The sequence below is a fragment of the Siphateles boraxobius genome, unplaced genomic scaffold (assembly GCF_051911475.1).
Source record: "Siphateles boraxobius isolate OS27281-9 unplaced genomic scaffold, OSU_SipBor_1 17, whole genome shotgun sequence".
Taxonomy (NCBI): domain Eukaryota; kingdom Metazoa; phylum Chordata; class Actinopteri; order Cypriniformes; family Leuciscidae; genus Siphateles; species Siphateles boraxobius.
This window is the reverse complement of record NW_027508777.1, coordinates 9,923,601-9,941,300: the sequence shown is the minus strand read 5'-3', so window position 1 is coordinate 9,941,300 and position 17,700 is coordinate 9,923,601. Positions and strand designations below refer to the sequence as shown.

At 34.3% G+C, this 17,700-nt stretch overlaps 3 protein-coding genes and 1 long non-coding RNA gene across 6 annotated transcripts in view; 1 reads left to right on the top strand and 3 right to left on the bottom strand.

Annotated features, from left to right (window-relative positions):
* Positions 1–6,151, bottom strand: part of fbxw7 (F-box and WD repeat domain containing 7) — a 173,335-nt gene extending 167,184 nt beyond the window's left edge. Inside the window, exon 1 of one of the 2 annotated variants that reach the window (XM_077232408.1) lies at positions 5,704–6,151. The gene's annotated coding sequence lies outside the window, so the exon portion shown is untranslated. The remainder of the gene's footprint in view (positions 1–5,703) is intronic. The other variant, XM_077232410.1, reaches the window with a different exon arrangement.
* A 2,220-nt stretch (positions 6,152–8,371) lies between these two features.
* On the bottom strand, positions 8,372–13,932 carry tmem154 (transmembrane protein 154). Its single transcript, XM_077232434.1, has 5 exons — positions 13,701–13,932; positions 13,160–13,211; positions 11,958–12,031; positions 11,224–11,272; positions 8,372–8,489 (listed from the first exon to the last, which is right to left on the bottom strand). Exons 1-4 carry the CDS (start codon positions 13,792–13,794, stop codon positions 11,238–11,240), a joined length of 255 nt encoding a protein of 84 aa, XP_077088549.1. The 5' UTR covers positions 13,795–13,932; the 3' UTR covers positions 8,372–8,489; positions 11,224–11,237.
* Positions 13,933–13,972: 40 nt separating this feature from the next.
* Positions 13,973–17,390, bottom strand: LOC143740310 (uncharacterized). 2 transcript variants are annotated; one of them, XR_013204827.1, is made up of 5 exons: positions 17,253–17,390; positions 16,614–16,702; positions 15,461–15,490; positions 15,239–15,280; positions 13,982–14,058 (listed from the first exon to the last, which is right to left on the bottom strand). It is a non-coding gene; the product is annotated as an uncharacterized LOC143740310 (long non-coding RNA). The 2 variants fall into 2 exon arrangements; XR_013204826.1 differs by lacking the exon at positions 17,253–17,390 and having other exon boundaries at positions 13,973–14,058; positions 16,614–16,778.
* The window catches only part of mnd1 (meiotic nuclear divisions 1 homolog (S. cerevisiae)), a 38,479-nt gene continuing 37,970 nt past the window's right edge, over positions 17,192–17,700 (top strand). Inside the window, exon 1 of the mRNA XM_077232431.1 lies at positions 17,192–17,196. Within this exon, the coding sequence (XP_077088546.1) occupies positions 17,194–17,196 (3 nt within the window). The 5' untranslated portion in view covers positions 17,192–17,193. The remainder of the gene's footprint in view (positions 17,197–17,700) is intronic.

Below are 17,700 nucleotides of genomic sequence, written 5' to 3'. Positions count from 1 at the left end.
CATCCACTGTTGTAGCGAACGCAAGGCAAGTTAACTTTGATCTCAATACTAAAAATACGTCTGGGAAATAATTGGGCACAAAATGTTGTTTTGAGTTGAAATATTTTATCTCACTCACTTGAGATAAACTTGAAGCTTCCGCGAAGAAAAAAGTTTGCAGCAATAAGTGGCTTTGAGCTAAAGACGAACGAACAAGTTCAATCAAGACTATTAAGAGTGACATTTGAGAGATAATAATGTATATTCATTGTACTCTTATTACACCGATTTTTTTTACCACTTAATTACGGGGACATATTGAATAGAGATTAATTTCTCTATTCTTACCTGTTAAATCCATTTTGTACAGCGTACAAAACTCATCCAGACAAGATGATCACAACAATATTATCAAATTCTGTGAACAATAAATCATCTCTGATTTCATTTTCAATACAATCAAAGACGGAGACGCAAGATGACAAGTTGTATTAGAATTAAATGAGAGCGCGTTTCCGTTGTGATGCATGGATGTGCACTGAGCTATAATGCGTTGCTATTGATGACGGTCATTATAGGGAAGGAAATGCCACAGAATAGAATCTTGCTTTAAAAAGTGCATATAGCTGCTCGTTTTATTTGTTGTTTGTTGATTCTCAAATATAAAACTTGTTGAAATGTCTTCAGTGTGAGCATCAGTTCTTTTTTAACACTTTCATCTTTTTAACAAAACCGTGATGATATTGATAATCACGATAATTTCGGTCACTATAATCGTGAAATGAAATTTTCATACCGTCCCATCCCTATTAGTCATGCGCAAGACAAACTTTCACTAACTGATGTTAACAAATTTACAAATTAAGAACATTTCATTTAAAAAATGTATTAGTAAATGTAGAAATGTAAATTAAGATTTAAGTACTTTTCATTATTAGTTCATGTTAGATAATTTAGTTAACAAACGTTAAACGAATAACGAAACCTTATTGAAAAATATTGAACTAATTTTTCTCTACAAATAAACTAACTTCAACACAAACCATGTGAAAATTCAACACCAGTACTGAGTATTTTCTCTTTAAAACTGCAGTGAAAAAAGACTCAATATAAGCCAGGTTATCAAAGTAAATTTTTCTATTGATATGAAAAATCGTATATATTTAGCAATATATTGGGTGAATTGTGTATGACGAGTATTAAGATGTTATGATGAATTAGATGTCTTTCTCCACTGAGGTTCTAAGTTGTTCTAAGCGTTTCTAAGGATACTGATTTGTAGAAGGCAGCCGCCTGACTCTGAGGTGGTGAATGGGAACATGGTTTGTTTACACATTATAAGCCATTTGATAACGTAGCCAAGCCAAAGGCTAATCATATAAATTACCGTTATGTGTCCGGCATTGTAAAGAGTGATACATAAAACACTATTGAGTGAAGCCGGGGCTCATTTGCATATTCATGGGTCCACATATACTAAATGAAGCAAGGGTGTAGAGTTACATTTAAGGCATGAATAAAAAAAAAATCACAGGAAAAACATTCAAATATCCCATTCTGGTGATCAAAGATGAGTTTTTTGGATACAATTATTGGCTACAGGGCGAGAACTGATTTCACCAAACTCCCTGAGAAATTCACTCCTGAGAGATCCTCCATCCTCTGCTTGTGTCTAATTGTTGTGAGAGCGCATGAAAAAGCAGTAACACTCCCTGGCAACTCACACCTCCATTAAAGCAGAAGACATGACAGTCACGTGACCATTGCCTTTTTTATTCCCCAGCACAACAAGTGAAAAGAGAACCATTCAAAAACGTATAAGATATTGAGTGCACAAAGATTAAAGGGATAGTTAACCCAAAAATGAAAACCCTGTCAACATTTGCTCATCCTCATGTCCTTCCAAACCTATATCACTGTATTTCCTCTGTGGAACACAAAAGATGATATTTTAAGAAATGTTCTGTCAATACAGTGGCAGGTTACCAATATTCTTCAATTTATCATCTGTTGTGTTACACAGAAGAAGAAGAAACAAAAAAAGTGTTAAAAGTTTGAAGTCACGTGAGGGTGAATAAAAAACAGATTTTGCAACCATGGTGCATCACGAAGCTCAACCAAACAACACCAATTACATCCGAGTCTGATCCTTTGTGTAGCTAACACTTTCCAATAAAGTTCCATTTGTTAACATGAACAAATGATATCAAGTGTTACCATTTTTTTTATTAATATTAAATAGACCAGACAGAGTAGGTTAAAACTTACAATGAACAGTTTTTATTAACTTGCATTAAGAAAGTAATAAAGACTGTAATAAACGATTTAATCATGAATTAATTTTAACTTATTGAACCTTATAGTAACGCATTATCTATTTTTGGTTGTGATAAATATGCAAAAATGTGAAATGTTCACACCAAGAACTATAAAAAAAAAGGTTGCAATCATTGCTCTAATTCTGTGAGAATAGAGAAGTCAACAGAACAACTATAACAAAAGCAACATGACGCAACAATATTGTTGGAATTACATTAAAAAAAATCAGCTGATGAAAGATAAAAACCTTTGACAGATTGTAAAGACCTTGAGAACTTAAAGTGAAATACAACATATCCAAATTTAAACAGAACATTATTAGAGATCCATGATATATCGATATAAAGCCGATAAATAATGGATTTTTTCCTTCAGCTGAGACATTTCAAAACCCATGAAGTGTTCACCATGTTGGTTTTGAATTGCTTGAAATATGATTGGAATCACTTCAAAAAAGGAAGATACAGTTCAGTGCAACATGTGCAACACAAGTTTGTCATATGGGCTACAAATAATAACAAGAACATTATAATTTTGTGCTTGGGACATGACTTTTAATGGTGAGACTTTTGTTTTTGCAATCAGGCTTTCAAATTAAATAAAAAATTGGATTTAGATTTATCAGCCAATATATCAGTTATGGGCTTTTAAATATAAATAAAATATTGGTTATCCGTATCGGCCAAAATGTTCATATCGGTGCATGCATCCCTAAACATTATCATCATTTGGTGTGGAAGTCAATACTTATCGTTTTTTGTGGGCTGACATTGGCTACTGAACTTTTATTTGTAGATGAGTAACCAGCTAAAATATGTACAAACGTGTAATAAACAAATTAAGAAAAGATGTTCCAAATCAGCAGAAATAAGCAAAGCTAGCTACAGAGTTCTATGCTTCAGTCTTTTAGTATGCACTTGCCCAAAGCAAAAATGCACAGTTAAGTGAATTAAGAGCTGATTTATCAGCAGACAAGAAGATTTCCTAGTATTGGAAGACTTGGATAAGCCCTTTTACTCTCAAATTCATGAACGTATAGCAGACCTTTCAACTGAGCAACAGAATCAATCATCTTCCATCACCGGAGAAGCAGAATGCGAGTGAACTTCAAGAAAACTCACTGGTAGTGAACACCTGGAGGAGTCCAGAGAATACAAAGGGAGTCGGCAGTGAAAGGCTGCTGATTTCTGCAACCCTTTTAAACCAAGACTATCTTTAAATCAAAACCACACAGCAGACCTGCTCTTATTTTAGCTTAGTGCCATTAAGAAGTGGTTGGCCTGAAAAAAATATTCTGTTCAAAGAGCCACTCATCAGATGACCCGGTTCCTTTCTCTCATCTCCCAATCCGGTCATGCCTTCTTGTATGCTCTCTTTGTGTCGTGTCAAAACATTAAGGCCATTCAGCAAGTCACAAAGATCCATACGGGAGATGCAAAAGACTAAACCTTGTCTGCTTTCTTAGTGTAAAGGCCACAGTGTAATGCTTCACCCACCCCTATAGTGCAGGAGGGAGATTCTGGCATTTCTCACATGGAAATGGATGTTGTGGAAAGGGTGTGAGAGGACGAAAGAGCTTGCACACTATCCTCTGTGTTTCCTGTTTTTTTCTTTCCCCTCTCTCCCTTCCTTCCAATTTTATCAAACCATTTCCATTGTATCCCAGAGTGACCTACAAAATGTATAAACTTAAAAACCAAACCTAGCAAACCTAAAGGGTCTGTGCATCACCGTCCTGATGCTTTAACTTTACAACAGGTGATAACTACTAAAACTAGAGGCACATTGCTTGGAGACAGTTTTTAAACTTGCAAACTGACCTCTGTCTGTTCTCTAGAGTAACCTCCCTAGGCTCCCTCCTCCCAAACAAAACTTTATTTGACAACAGATATTACATAAACACATGGAGCAATAGATGGCATTACAAACCCTGTAAAACAAGTTACATAATATTACAAATTATGCTGAAACTTTCAAACCTAAGACCCTGAACTTAAATAGCAGCCCAAATCTCTTAGGTTTATAAATTATTATAAAAGGAAAGCATTTGCCTATAAATAAAAAATAAATAAAAGTTTTGTATAGCCATGTGATCATACGGTGTAGTTGTTTTCATTTGTTCAAATCACCTGAGGTTGCAGAGATGGATGAAAAGTTCTGTTATTAATAATATTTTGTGTACGCTGTATTTGAAATAAACTTCCTGAAGAGTTTGAGAGAGAGAAAAAACTATCCTTTGAAAAACTTGGATCGGCTGTAGTCAGTGCTAACATGTGCTTGTCTCGCGACCTGCACGCGCTGCACACAAATCTGTACATTTTAATAATTGCACACTCACAACGTGCCATCAAGTTTAATATTTCCCGAAAATGCCTATTCAAAACCGAAAACTCTGTGCGGATATTGGCGGGTACTTCACGTGGATTTAAAGCCCTTCTGGGAGGCGGCAGTGGCAAAGGCTGAACGTCGATTGTTAGCTAGCTAAGCTAACGTGCTAGGTTAACAGCTATGAGATGTTTCAGCTGCCTTTGGTGACACGGGTACAAAATGGAGCACTTTATATTAGAAATGCCATTCTATAGGAAAATCGGGGAAACATTTATAAACCACATCGTCTTTCGATTGTCCAGCTGTGGGTGCGCTAAAAGTGTTAGCTTAAGCTAAACCTCTTGTCGCTAACCGGCTAAACAAGAGAAAAACAGAATGAATACTACTATTACTTATGGGTTTATTGATCTTTACTAATCTAAAACACCAAACGATCTCAGATATATATATATATATATAAACACACCGTATAAACGGTGTAGTAGATCATCCAATACATTTAGAGGGCAACAACAACATCTATCTGCTGTGAAGAGAAAATGGTTTAATTTATAAAATCTGAAGTGCGAGTTAAATCTGTATGAGCAAACCAGCAGAAAAGCAAAACGACAGTTTCTCAAGCTTTTCTATATTAGGTTTGTTTTATGCAGCTACACAACTACTAAACACTGTATTTAGTGTACGTCCTATTTCTTGGGTTAAATAGTTTAACTGTTAAAGTTGCTTACAATAACAACAGTTGCGAAATAGTGCATGCGAGTGATTTCTATTATTATTATTATTATTATTATTATTATAAGTGAAACACTGCAGTTTTAAATACCAAACCTGCTTCAACAGACCAGATAGGCACTCTGAACAGAAGCACATCATAAGCAGCGGTACATATACTAAATATTATATACACGAGAAAAGGCCATGCAGTCAGCTTCATATGTCCACTGCATGACGTTGTGTATTGAAGCTGATCACATGGCCCTTTACTCCAACAATTTCAGCCTTGCATGGTCAAGTTTGCGTTTCTGCACAACACTGCCTTTAAACAAGATGTTCTATTAGACAAATGCATGTATTTACCCTGGAAACTGATGGAAAGACGAACAAAAAAGCTCCTGTGTTATAGGAGGTCAGTTAGTTCCCCCAGATATCTTATCCAGAGTCCAGTTACGGTCACCGGTCTCTCCTCTTCTCCTCTCCGGTGTGCCAGAAAGAAAGATGAAACGATCCTCTGAAAACGAGTTGAAGTTTTACAAGCACAAACCAAACATTTTCATCCGATGAAATAAAGTAGGAGCGTTACGCGCACCCTTCCAGTCCATGAACCAGGGAGAGCTTTTATCAATTATTTATCTTCCGAAAAAAATAAAATCCCCCTGTAATAATACGTGACCGATCTGAAGAACGCTATGGATACGACACACAACTCCGATGCTTCTCCGTTAAAGCGCGATCGCCTTTATCCAACCGATTCCTGTACGACTCCCTGTCAACCGATGATGGCGTCACCGTGTGGTCCAGGAACGTCATCGTGTCGCTTAATTAAGACGTAATTACGTTGCAAATGCCTGTGGATTGCGGACTGTTAGGGGCCGAATACCTTGTTGGATTACAATGGTTTCGTTTTAAAACACGATTTTGGTAAAACCTTCAGGTAAAAAAAAATTATAATATGATGTTCTCTTACTCATTCAAAAGTTACTGTAGTTCTTCTCTCTTTACAGTGCACAGACAAACAAGACATGTGTTTTTACCTTTACTTCGTTTTTTTAACGTCATCATTGTTTCTTTGTCACTAACACTTCTTAATTAATGATTATTAATGTAATTATTTAGATAATTATTCATCGTTATTTTATTTTATTTAAAAAAAATATTAGCCTATTGATTTATGTTGTGTTGCCCATTTTTCGAAAGAGAGTCTGTCAGATAAAATAGGCTACTTTACATAGCTCAACAGTAAAAATGAATAAATAAATAAAACCCTAATAGTGCAACAGGGAGATAAGCGGCCAAAACACTGCAATCTAAAAGCACAACAAATATAAACTGTTTTAGATTGGTAATAACTAACAAAGAAATCTGTAATCATTAATACACGAGTACAGGTCAACACATTCAAAACCTTACTGTATCTGCACGCATGACCCTGATCAACAGGGGTTTAAATCCAAACAGATCAGACAAGACTGGAGAAGGAACAATCTAATGAGTTCCATCTGGTGTTGTTTTCCACCACTGTTACACTGAAAGTGCAACGGTTCTGCTGGACCGCATGACAGTCAGCAAGACTGCACTTGCCTAAAAGGTAAAAGGTTTCACTCAAAGATAAATAATGTTCTTTCATAATCCCATAGTATTCGAGACCTTTGGCATTAGAGAATGCACTCAGATGTAGAAGAAAAAGTTCACTGTATTGAATAAGTGCAGCATGAAATATACCTATGCTCATTTGTAGATAAGATTATGGTTTATTTGGGTAAACAAGGTGTTCAGTGTATTCATTCCTATAGTCTACTGAAATTACCAATTCATTTACTGTCTTATTTAGATCCAGTATTATGATAAAATGGTACATAAATACAAATATATTTTAAATAACTGCTGTTCTTTTGAACTTTCTATTGATCAAAAATAATGGAGGAAAATTATGGTGGTTTGGATAAAAATATTAAGCAGCACAGCTGTTTTAAACTGTGATAAAAAAATAAGAAGTTTTACTTAAGCACCAAATCATCATATTAGAATGATTTCTGAAGGATCATGTGACACTATTGACTGCTGGAAATTCAGCTTTTAGATCAGAGAAATTAATTACATTTGTAAATATGTTGAAATAGAGGACAGTTATTTTAAATTGTAATAGTTCACAGTATTACTGGTTTTACTTTAATTTTGATCAAATAAAAGCAGACGTGAGAATTCTCTCAAAAATATTACCGGCCGTATGTGCATGTAATGAGAACAACACACATGAACAAGCAAGAACAACGATAACAGAAATTCCTTTTTAATATATATATACATTTCTTTTTTTTAAAAATATGAAAAGTGTTGGTGTTTTCTCAAGAACTAGTGATTTATATGGCAATATTTAAATTGTAAACATACACTGCATACTGCATAATGTAAAAAAAAAAATACATCAAATGTAATAAAATGTACAAAGGTTAAAAGTATAAAATATTTATAATTTAAATGGAATGATGAAATGCATCTGAATATTCAAAGTTCTGTGACAAAATCATTATTACATGATACAAACAAAACAAAATGTTTATAATTTTGCTGTACTCCATCAAAAAGTGGTGAAAAAATCAATATCAAATGTACAGAGAGGAACATGCAGCTTCCATTAGAACTGTTGTATTCCGTTCAGTGCAACAGACAGAAAAAAAACATTTGTGTTTATTTCCTTTTTTAGTGCTGTCAAACCGATTAATCGCGATTAATCACATCTAACATGTAAGTTTGTAAATATATAATATATATATATATGTGCGTGTATGTATACATACTGTACACACACACACACACACACACACACATATATATATATATATATATATATATATATATATATATATATATATAAAAAGCAAACTTAGAATTAATCGCAAATAATCGTTTTGAAAGTACTAGATTTTTCTGATCCAAACACTGATATTCTTCACACAGCAATCTTTAGTATTTTACGAATATGTTTTAACACAAAGTTATAGCATTATGAAACATAATATAAAATCAGTTCCCTTATAAGGAACCAACTGTACCTAACTCAACATGTAAAGCCTACACTGTACAACATTGGATATGAGGAAACATGAGGACGCTGCTGAAAACAGCATCAGGTCCAAAGCAGGTACCTGTAAAACAAGTGAGGGAAAAATGGATTAATAAAAATATTTACCAAACTGACTATGTTTCTGTTGACATTTGTAGACAAATCTATAGACCTTTGTGCATTTGTGTATTGTACAGAGTCTTCAACAATGCTGTATTATTCCATTTAAAGTCGGCATGAAACGGAAGTTGCGATCATCTGTTCTTCCTCATTTTCTTGCTAACGTTTGTTCGAACGAGAAAAAAAAAGTAGGGCAGGACTTGATTTTGTCCATAGAGAATTGATCGGATCGTTGGATCGTTGTGGTTTGCTATTCCTGTGATGTCATGTGATTGACAGGTTGTCCCGCCCTTGTGCCAGTGAACACATCTTTTTGATGAACGATTATGAGGGCATGAATTTAAAAAATAATAATAGTGTGCACGGATAAATAATTTATAATAATAAATACTGTAATATTCCATAAAATATCTCATAGTGACTAAGAATTTCGGTTTCAAGATCAGATCAGTTTTCTTTTGAACTCAATTCAGCATAAAAAGAGCTGTGCCCTTACTCCTGTGCTGATGTGGCCTCAGATATTATCCGTTTATGTTTATATAAACATTAATTTGTCATTCTTGACATCACCTAGCCTTTGTGTAGCTTGCTCCCCCATAGCGCTTGATACCAATCCGATCCTGGGAAAAACACAGTCTGCATGACGTAAGCTTACATTCCTGGCTTGTGGACTCTGACCCTCTGGTGTTCCCAGGGAGAGCGAGACAGAGAGTACGCAAGAGGGGGAAAAAGAGGCCCTCCTCATCTCTTGCCCGGTCTGAGCCGTGCTTCCACGCATGCCTGCTGTAATGACTACCAGATGTCCATGCTGGCAGCACCGACCCGAGGGTCAGAAGTCAGCAGTCACAGCTATTCTGTTCCTCGTACGCAGACTCATCAAAACAAACTTGACAGAATGACATAGTCTGTGTTTGTGTCTGCATTAGTAAGCAAGTGAATGTCTTTGGGTGTTTGTGTAAGTGCCGTTCGCACCTCTGTGCTGATTATATGGAGGTCAACAGACAATGTTTCTGTTTATTATTCTGTTAGACTGCCACTTCAAAACTATTTGACAATCTAGTCACTTGACAAGAGTCAACGTATCACAAAGAGTAATCATGTCTTGACTTTTCAGTGTTTTTAGAAAAAGCAAAACACTGTAAAAAAAAAAACTTGCTAACTTAAAGTTTTAAGTACAATCAACTTATGTGTGTCATTTACTTGAATTACATTAAACTGACTAAAAACGAGTTGAATCTTATATAACTTAAAAAAATAACGTTTTTAAAATGGCGTAACTTATTTTGATGAGTTGAAGAAACATTTGAAGAAACATGTTCATTTCACTTCAAAAAGTATAGGGATGCACAAACTTGATGCCACAATATGTAGAGGCCTACTGTTATTAGGTTTTTAATTAATTAATTATTTAAATAATTTAATTATGAATTATGTCAAATAAATGCAGTTCTTTTTAACTTTATATTCGTCAAAGAATCCTGAAAAAAAAGTGTCATGGTTTCGACAAAAAATATTAAGCAGCTGTTTTCAACATTGATAATAAGAAAAGTTTTTGAGCATTACATCATATATAGAATGATTTCGGATGGATCATGTGACACTGAAGACTGTGGTAATGGCTGATAATAATAATAATTATTATTATATTCACATTTATTGACTTCCAAAAACAGTGTGAATGTGAACTGAAAAACGTTTCGGTTACACTTTATTTTGATGGTCCACTTTAGACATTTTGCTAAATATAGGTAACTTAACAATGTCAACTGACTCTCATTAAAATATTAGTAGACTGTTATATAGACTGGAGGTTAGGTGTTAGGGTTCGGATTAGTAGAATAAGTTGACGTACTTGCAAAGTTACTTATAGTCAGTAGAATGTCTGTTCGGGGAGCATCAAAATAAAGTGACAGCAGATATTAAGCAGACAGTCTACTAGTTGACATGTAGTTGCAAAGTTAGTTCAAGCTGCAAATGTTATGACAAAATAATTGAAATATGCAGTCGTAATAAACGGTAAAAAGGTTGCATAGGGAATGCTGTTGTGTACAGTAGCTCTTGACTAGACTCTGAGGGGCATTCCACTGGAAAGTAAAGTAAGAGGTAACCTTATGTCATTTCACAGTTCCAGGAAATGATACCTTACACATTACATTACAGGGTGTGACACACACAAACACATTTCTTCATGCGTTGTCTTGCACCACTGCTCTGTTTCTCACATATAAAAATGGGCACACTTCTGTGGACCCCTATTATTTTTCAAATATCTGTTTGGAAAAAAAAACCTCCACAGCGTCCAAGAGAACAAGCAAAGTTTCATGTTACTGATGAACCCAACGGCTGCTCTGTGGATTTTGCATATACTGTACTTTTTTAAATGTTATTACAACCATTTATATGACTCTTCTTCATTACTTGGAAATGATCTGAATTCAGGATGAAATGCAGTAAAATATGATGTGTGAATGTAAATAATCAAGTAATGCACAACATCTGTCACAGATCTGTCCTGAAAATTAAATATTTGCATGCTAGTACAATGGCTTTCCTGTTACTAACCACTAGACAGCTGTCCAAGCCAAAACTGTACTGCAAATATGCTCCGACTTTGTTCTAAAAAAAAAATGTGTAGCTTTCCCAGGTTTGGACTACATCTTGCATAAAGGAGGGAATAATAAGTCTAGTGTACTCACTGAAAAGCTATTCATTATATTTGGCCAGTGTCCACTTTCTTGCCTCCATCTGCAAGCAAGCAATGAAAAAACACAGATTTTTATGTTAAACACATTCAACAAAATATGTTCCACTTCTTATTTTTCTTATCATATAGAAATAGATCATACATTTGAATAACTACATCACTTCACATACTTTAACAGCATTGTGCACAGTACAAACAACTTCTAACCTATAAATACAGTATATTTGTATGTAGGATGTTTTGAACCTTAATGTTGAAGTTTGTGTGGGGGAAAAAATGGGTTGTTTTAATGTGAGTAAGTTGAAGAACACTGCCTAAAGAGCAACTTTCATGCAGCTGAGGAACTTTCTTTGAGCATTTGAATGTTTTTAATGCAATTGCTCCCCCTGCTGGTCAAAGCACAAACTTACTGCATTCACTAAAACTGAAGCATGTTGAAATTCAAGTTCAAATGAATGTAATACACTCAGTGTAATAATGCTGGGGGGGGGGGGGGCACAAAACACACCATTTTATCAGGATGTTGATAAATCTCGAGTGTCAGTAAAAGGGTGAATTCCGAAACCAGCATGTGTGTTTTATTAGAACACCAGATTGTGATTCTCTCCAGCACCTGTGGTTCGGATTAATCACTATAAATGTGCAATATCTGAAACACGCCAAGGCCCACATATGGACCGTGACTCAGAGTTAGAGGACGTTACTAATAGACGTTTTAGTGGTCACCTTTTGATATCCAGTTTTCTAGATCTTCCATTTCCAGCTCCATCACTGACGGGATATCATCCTCAAACATCGGCCTGAGGATCAAGAAAAGAAGAACACAAGCATTTGTGGGCTGTTTATTATGAGGAGGAAGTTGATTTTGGCTGATGTGGCAGATTTGTATCTTTAAAGAGGAACTAACTAACCATGAACAGCTTTTGTGGAACATTGTGAAACATTCACAGTGAACCATGCACTTTTTTTCAAAGTACATGGTTCGAATATGCACTTCAGATGAAAACTAAATAATGAGATTACTAAATGAATTACTAAATAAACACACAGGGAAATTGTGAAGTTATTTGAAGTTATCAAAATTGAATTGCTAAATTGTTGAAAATAAATAAGTACACCGTCATTATATATTTAGAACCATACTACTTCTGAATAGGATGTCTACTTCATAAACTGTATGAAAAATATGGAAATACATGGTTCAGATCACTCAAAACATATGAAAATGGAGGCGCCCTTATATGGTCAGTAAGGGAGCTTGGCTGTGCATCTAGTGAAAAAGTTTGGTATTGCGCCAAATGAAATCTCATTTTCTGAGACATAAACCTAAAATTTGGAACACAACCTGTTCAGATTTTTGGCTTTCATTTTCTTGCAGTTTTAGATAAAATTTTAATAATTATATTTTTACATTGTACATTTTCATAAACTCAAACTTATATAGGCTAACCCTTTTTCTGTTTCACTTTCATAATTTATATCACTTCTACAATAATATGACATAATGTCTTCTTTAAAACAAACCCAACCATAAGTCTATTATTCCAAAGCATTCTTGAATTACAACCATTTAAGTTCGGATAGTGATGTTCATGTCTGTGCGAAAAAGGGTTAAAGACAATATTATCCGAAAACTATGAAATGCAATCATGTAATGCTTAAAATCTATTTTAAGTTTTGAAAGAATTTTTTTTTTTAATGTTTTTTTGTTCTCGAGGTCTGATAACACACAGTTTTGCACCACTGGTTAGCAAAATATTCACTCGGATCATAAAAGCAGTCTATGTAGGGTCAGACAGCTCTCGGATTTCATCAAAAATATCTTCATTTGTCTTTCAGAAGATGAATGAAAGTCTTACATGAGGGTGAGTAATTAAAGAAAGACATTTTCATTTTGGGTGAACTAACCCTTTAAAGTGTGTACTTACATTGGCACCTTTTCATGGTCTTCATGATCCAAATAAGGATCTTCTTTTGTGTCTACATAAGAAAAGAAAAAAGATGACAAAGATGTTAAACATTACACAGTAATTTTCTTAATTTACAAGACTTCGGTTATTAGACAGTTTCAATTGCCTTCAAAGGAACTGATATGAAACTGTAAAAATGTAAGGAGAAAGGGAAGAAACACTTTTTTAGTCTTAGAGTGATAGATGGCAAAAATTATGTTGCAAAAATGTAATTCAATTTGAAATTATTAAGTGTTAACATTTTTTATTTGTGAAATGAATCCAGAGTTTACAAATGCCGCCCATTGGGTTTAAACTACTGTGCGTCCATTCAGATTCTAACGCCCCGTTTATCATATTTACCATCCGGTTTCATCTACCATTGGATGATTCGAAGGAAGAGTAAATATTTGTGTCTTCCAGATAGCCTAAATATGTAAACACATGTAAACACCCCCTAACTGATGCATTTAGCTGGTTATTTGTAGGCTATTAGTCCGTTTGAATGTATCCTACATACCAGCATCTTGCATTCTCCCCCTGCGGTAGACCATGACTACACACACGACCACAGCGATGATGACGAGTGTGAGAACCAGGGGTATGATGATCATGACGAGATCCTCTGTGCCTGCGTTTGTATCTGACTTAGTAGCCGTCTCTATTTCCTCGTTATTAACAGGGTCACTGTTTGTTGTGGAGCCTAAATCCAAGGTACATGCAATTGCATATGATTTAAGTAAAGGATGATTTCCTGAACCTGAAAGTCACAGTAGGCTATAAGTTGACCAGATAAAGTTAAAAGCATGTGTCAAGCATGTGAAAAGTGCAATTCGTACCCTGGTTGTCCCCATCTGCAGATCCTTCCACATGAATCTCTATAAAGAAATCAATTAATCATGAAAATACAAGTAAACAAACATCTACACTTAAAACAGTGTATACATTTTGTCTCTGTTAATGACTTATATGGCTTATGAACTGCACAATAGGCCTAATTTCTAACGGCCAGTACTTTACAGTGAAACTACAGCACAGCTGTAAAATGAAAAGACTGATAAATTGTGGTAAATGGCTAGAACCAATTCTGCCAGTATCACTGTAAATTTACAAGTACAATTTGTACTGTTAATTTAGCTTAACCAAACAGGTTAACACATAGGGTTCACAAAATGTGAGAGAAAAGAAAAAGATTTTACGAAATGGCTGATTTATACAAAATTTTAGGGTTGTCAAAGTTAACATAAAAATGCTTTAGAATGATATTTATTGTGAAAAGATAATTACAAATAAATCTGTTTCAGTTTCGTTTCAGTTTTATATACTGTTTCTAACATTAATAGTGGGTAGAAAATACTATATGCTTAATAAATATTTTCCAGATAATATTGTAATAATTGGCTTTAGTGGAGTAAAAATAAAAAGGCTATTATTTAATATTATAACATACATTAATGTTCAAAAGTTTGGGGGATATTTTTGTAAAAATGTAATATTTTTGAAAGAAGTCTCTTGTGTTCACCAAGGCTGCATTTATTCGATCATAAGTACAGTAAAAACAGTAATATTGTAAAATATTATTACAATTTAAAATAACTTTTTTCAATTTTAATATATTTTAAAATGTAATTTATTCCTGTGATGCAAAGTTCAGTTTTCAGCATCATTACGGCAGTCTTCAGAGTCACATGATCCTTCAGAAATCATTTTGTTTTGCTGATTTGCTGCTCAAGAAACGTTTCCAATTGTTACACATGTTGAAAACAGTTGTGCTGCTTAAATTTGTTTTGTGGAAACACATTTTTTTCCCCACACAAGTTCAAAATAAGAGCATTTATTTGTAACATGTCGTTGCTTTCACTTTTCCGTCAATTTAATGCATCCTTGCTGAATAAAATGATTAATCTCTTTCAAAAAAAATAAAAAAATAAATTCTTCCTGACCCTAAACTTTTGAACAGTAGTGTATACATTATAAATAGGTTTTTTGAACATGAAAATATAATACCTTTATATCATATTTACTGATGCGTCAAATGTAATTACCACCAATTCTTACCTGGGAGTTCTTCACCTTCTGCTGGAGTTTGTGTAGTTGTTACTACAACCGCAAAATGTATAAACAGATCAGATTCATTTATGAGAGGATGTGAGTGCTCATCCCCCACAACACTTTTTCGATAAACCCATTCTAGACAAAGTACAAAATATTGCTTCACATGCAAATTCATTTTTAGTTTAAATAAAAAACAAATGTAGGTGTTCTAAAGCAGATACTCACATTCATCTTCTTTGTCCTCTTCACACTGAACTGTAATGACATGAAACGAAATTACTTTACACATTTAAGAACGGACTGTATAGAACCTTCATTTGATTTTTACATTGAGGATTAGTTCAGACCCGTTGCAGTTCAGAAGAAAGACTTTATCTGAGCATCATTCTCTGAATTTACCTGAGAGAGATTAGAAACATTCCTTGTCCTTCCTCATGAAATTCATCCATTTTTTTCTTTTAAAAAGGCTTTTTTTTTTAAAAAAAAACACCCTTTAAGTTTCTGCTAATAGCCAGGTACAAAAACGTTTAATAGGCGGGTATAGGACCATTTAAATACATGTAATGCATATAATGTTCATTTAAAATATATAAAACATATGTATATACAGGTGCATTGTTAATTCATGTTTGTTCATTATACATTAACTTATGTATAATGAAAGAACATGGATTAGCATAATATATAGTTATATACAAATATATATTTAAAATATGTGCATATATATATTCACATATATGTATAGATGTAAAATGTTTAAAATATGTTAGCAAATTAGCCTAGAGTATGTAGAGACTAAAATTCACCAAGGTTAATAATTGCTGTAAAACTATTGTTTATTTCAAAGCTATTGGATTCAATAAAGTTAACACATAAAACTTCACTGTAAAGTTATCAAATTCATCTTAACTACAACATAATTCTTAATTTAAAAAATATAAAAATTATAGAGGAAACTAATAATCAGTTACAAGGAAATTAATGCCATAAAACCACAAGAAAGATACATTTGACCTGTATCAACATTATCTTTGTTCGTCAACAGAGACGAGCTGTTTTTTGTTTTGCATGAAACTAAGAGTAACAAAATGAGTCAAAGAACTATTTATAAGGTACTGTGACCATTCTGTCCTCAACTTTATCATTGTCCATTGTGGTCAAAAGATACGACGGGTCATTTGAATGCACTCTTAATGCCCACATGACTCCACAAGTGTTGTGGCCAATTACATTGCAAAATGATTTCAGAGGACCCTGACGAAGAGAGGAGAAAGGGCAGCGGAGAGTTACTAGATGAATGAATCTAAAACAGAAAAATGGAAAGAGAGAGAGATAGGACTCTACAGAAAAAAAAAGATCTACTACCGTGAGTACCTACCAAGTCCAGTCCGGCTAGCTGTCAATGCCAAAAGCAGGAATAGTATCAGATTCATTTCCCAGACTCCTCGGTGAATCCACTGGCCCACACTATGGATAGACAGAGACACAGACTCATTGCATAGTGACTGGTGTCTAACACGCCTTCATGACATCCTGCTTCCTCTTTCAGACCTGATTCACCTAGCTACAAAAAAAAAAAAAAAAAACACCACCCTCTCGTTCTCTCCCTCGGATGTGATGCAATCAAACAGTGAGCTTGTTACCACAAGCCGAGCTGTTCCTCAGTTAGCTGTGAAAACACATTCCTGCATATATGGTATGTGACCTAACCAAAAACCAGAGAAAAAAAAAGAGAAGTGCCAAAAGAGCTGAGTAAACAGAAGTAGCTTTAAGCTCAAAGACTTTAAACAGACTGAAGTAGGAAGAGATTGCAAAGAGTTTGTCTACACTGCTACAGCTGTCTTTGTCAAAACAGTTATGTATACTTTCTTAGCAATTCAAATGGAATTACAAAAAGAACTGTGACTGTGCACAGTATAAATATAGTTTATTTATTTATTAGCATTTGGATGTCAAACATGATGTCAGAAATCATTTTTTATTATTACAAAATGTTAAAATAAGTTATCTAGCCTACCTTTCTAAACCCTAAACAGGGTGTGGCAGTGGCTGGGCGGAAGCCCTTTCTGTTGCGATACCCATTTCAAGTAAAACAGGTGAAACAAAGGCTGCTACTGCCACAACATTGTTTTGATGTCATTCAGGGGGATCAAGCCGTCATTAGGTGGGGGGTAGCAGGGTTACAAATGCTGCAAAACGAATACACACCATTTACATAAAAACAAAAAACATCAGTTTGACATCTTGGCTAACATCAACATATTCTGTTTCACTGACATTTGCTTATTTTTTAGTTTCAGGCTCTTGCCAAATATGTATATGGAGAAGCAAATGTTCTTAGTATCTTTATCATGGCAATCACTGTGCATGGTTATTAAGCCTCTTAAAACAATCATTAATATTCAGTAGGCTAATAATAATAAAAATAAAACAATATTGTGCTTTAATTAAATACTTGATGAAGA

Coding starts and splice junctions, on each gene's coding strand:
- tmem154 (XM_077232434.1), bottom strand. CDS start 13,794: ATGATCATCATACCCCTGGTTCTCACACTCGTCATCATCGCTGTGGTC. Junction 12,032..13,159: donor GACCATGAAAAGGTGCCAAT/GTAAGTACACAC, acceptor CTTGATCCTCAG/GCCGATGTTTGAGGATGATA. Junction 11,273..11,957: donor AGAAAACTGGATATCAAAAG/GTGACCACTAAA, acceptor GCTTGCTTGCAG/ATGGAGGCAAGAAAGTGGAC.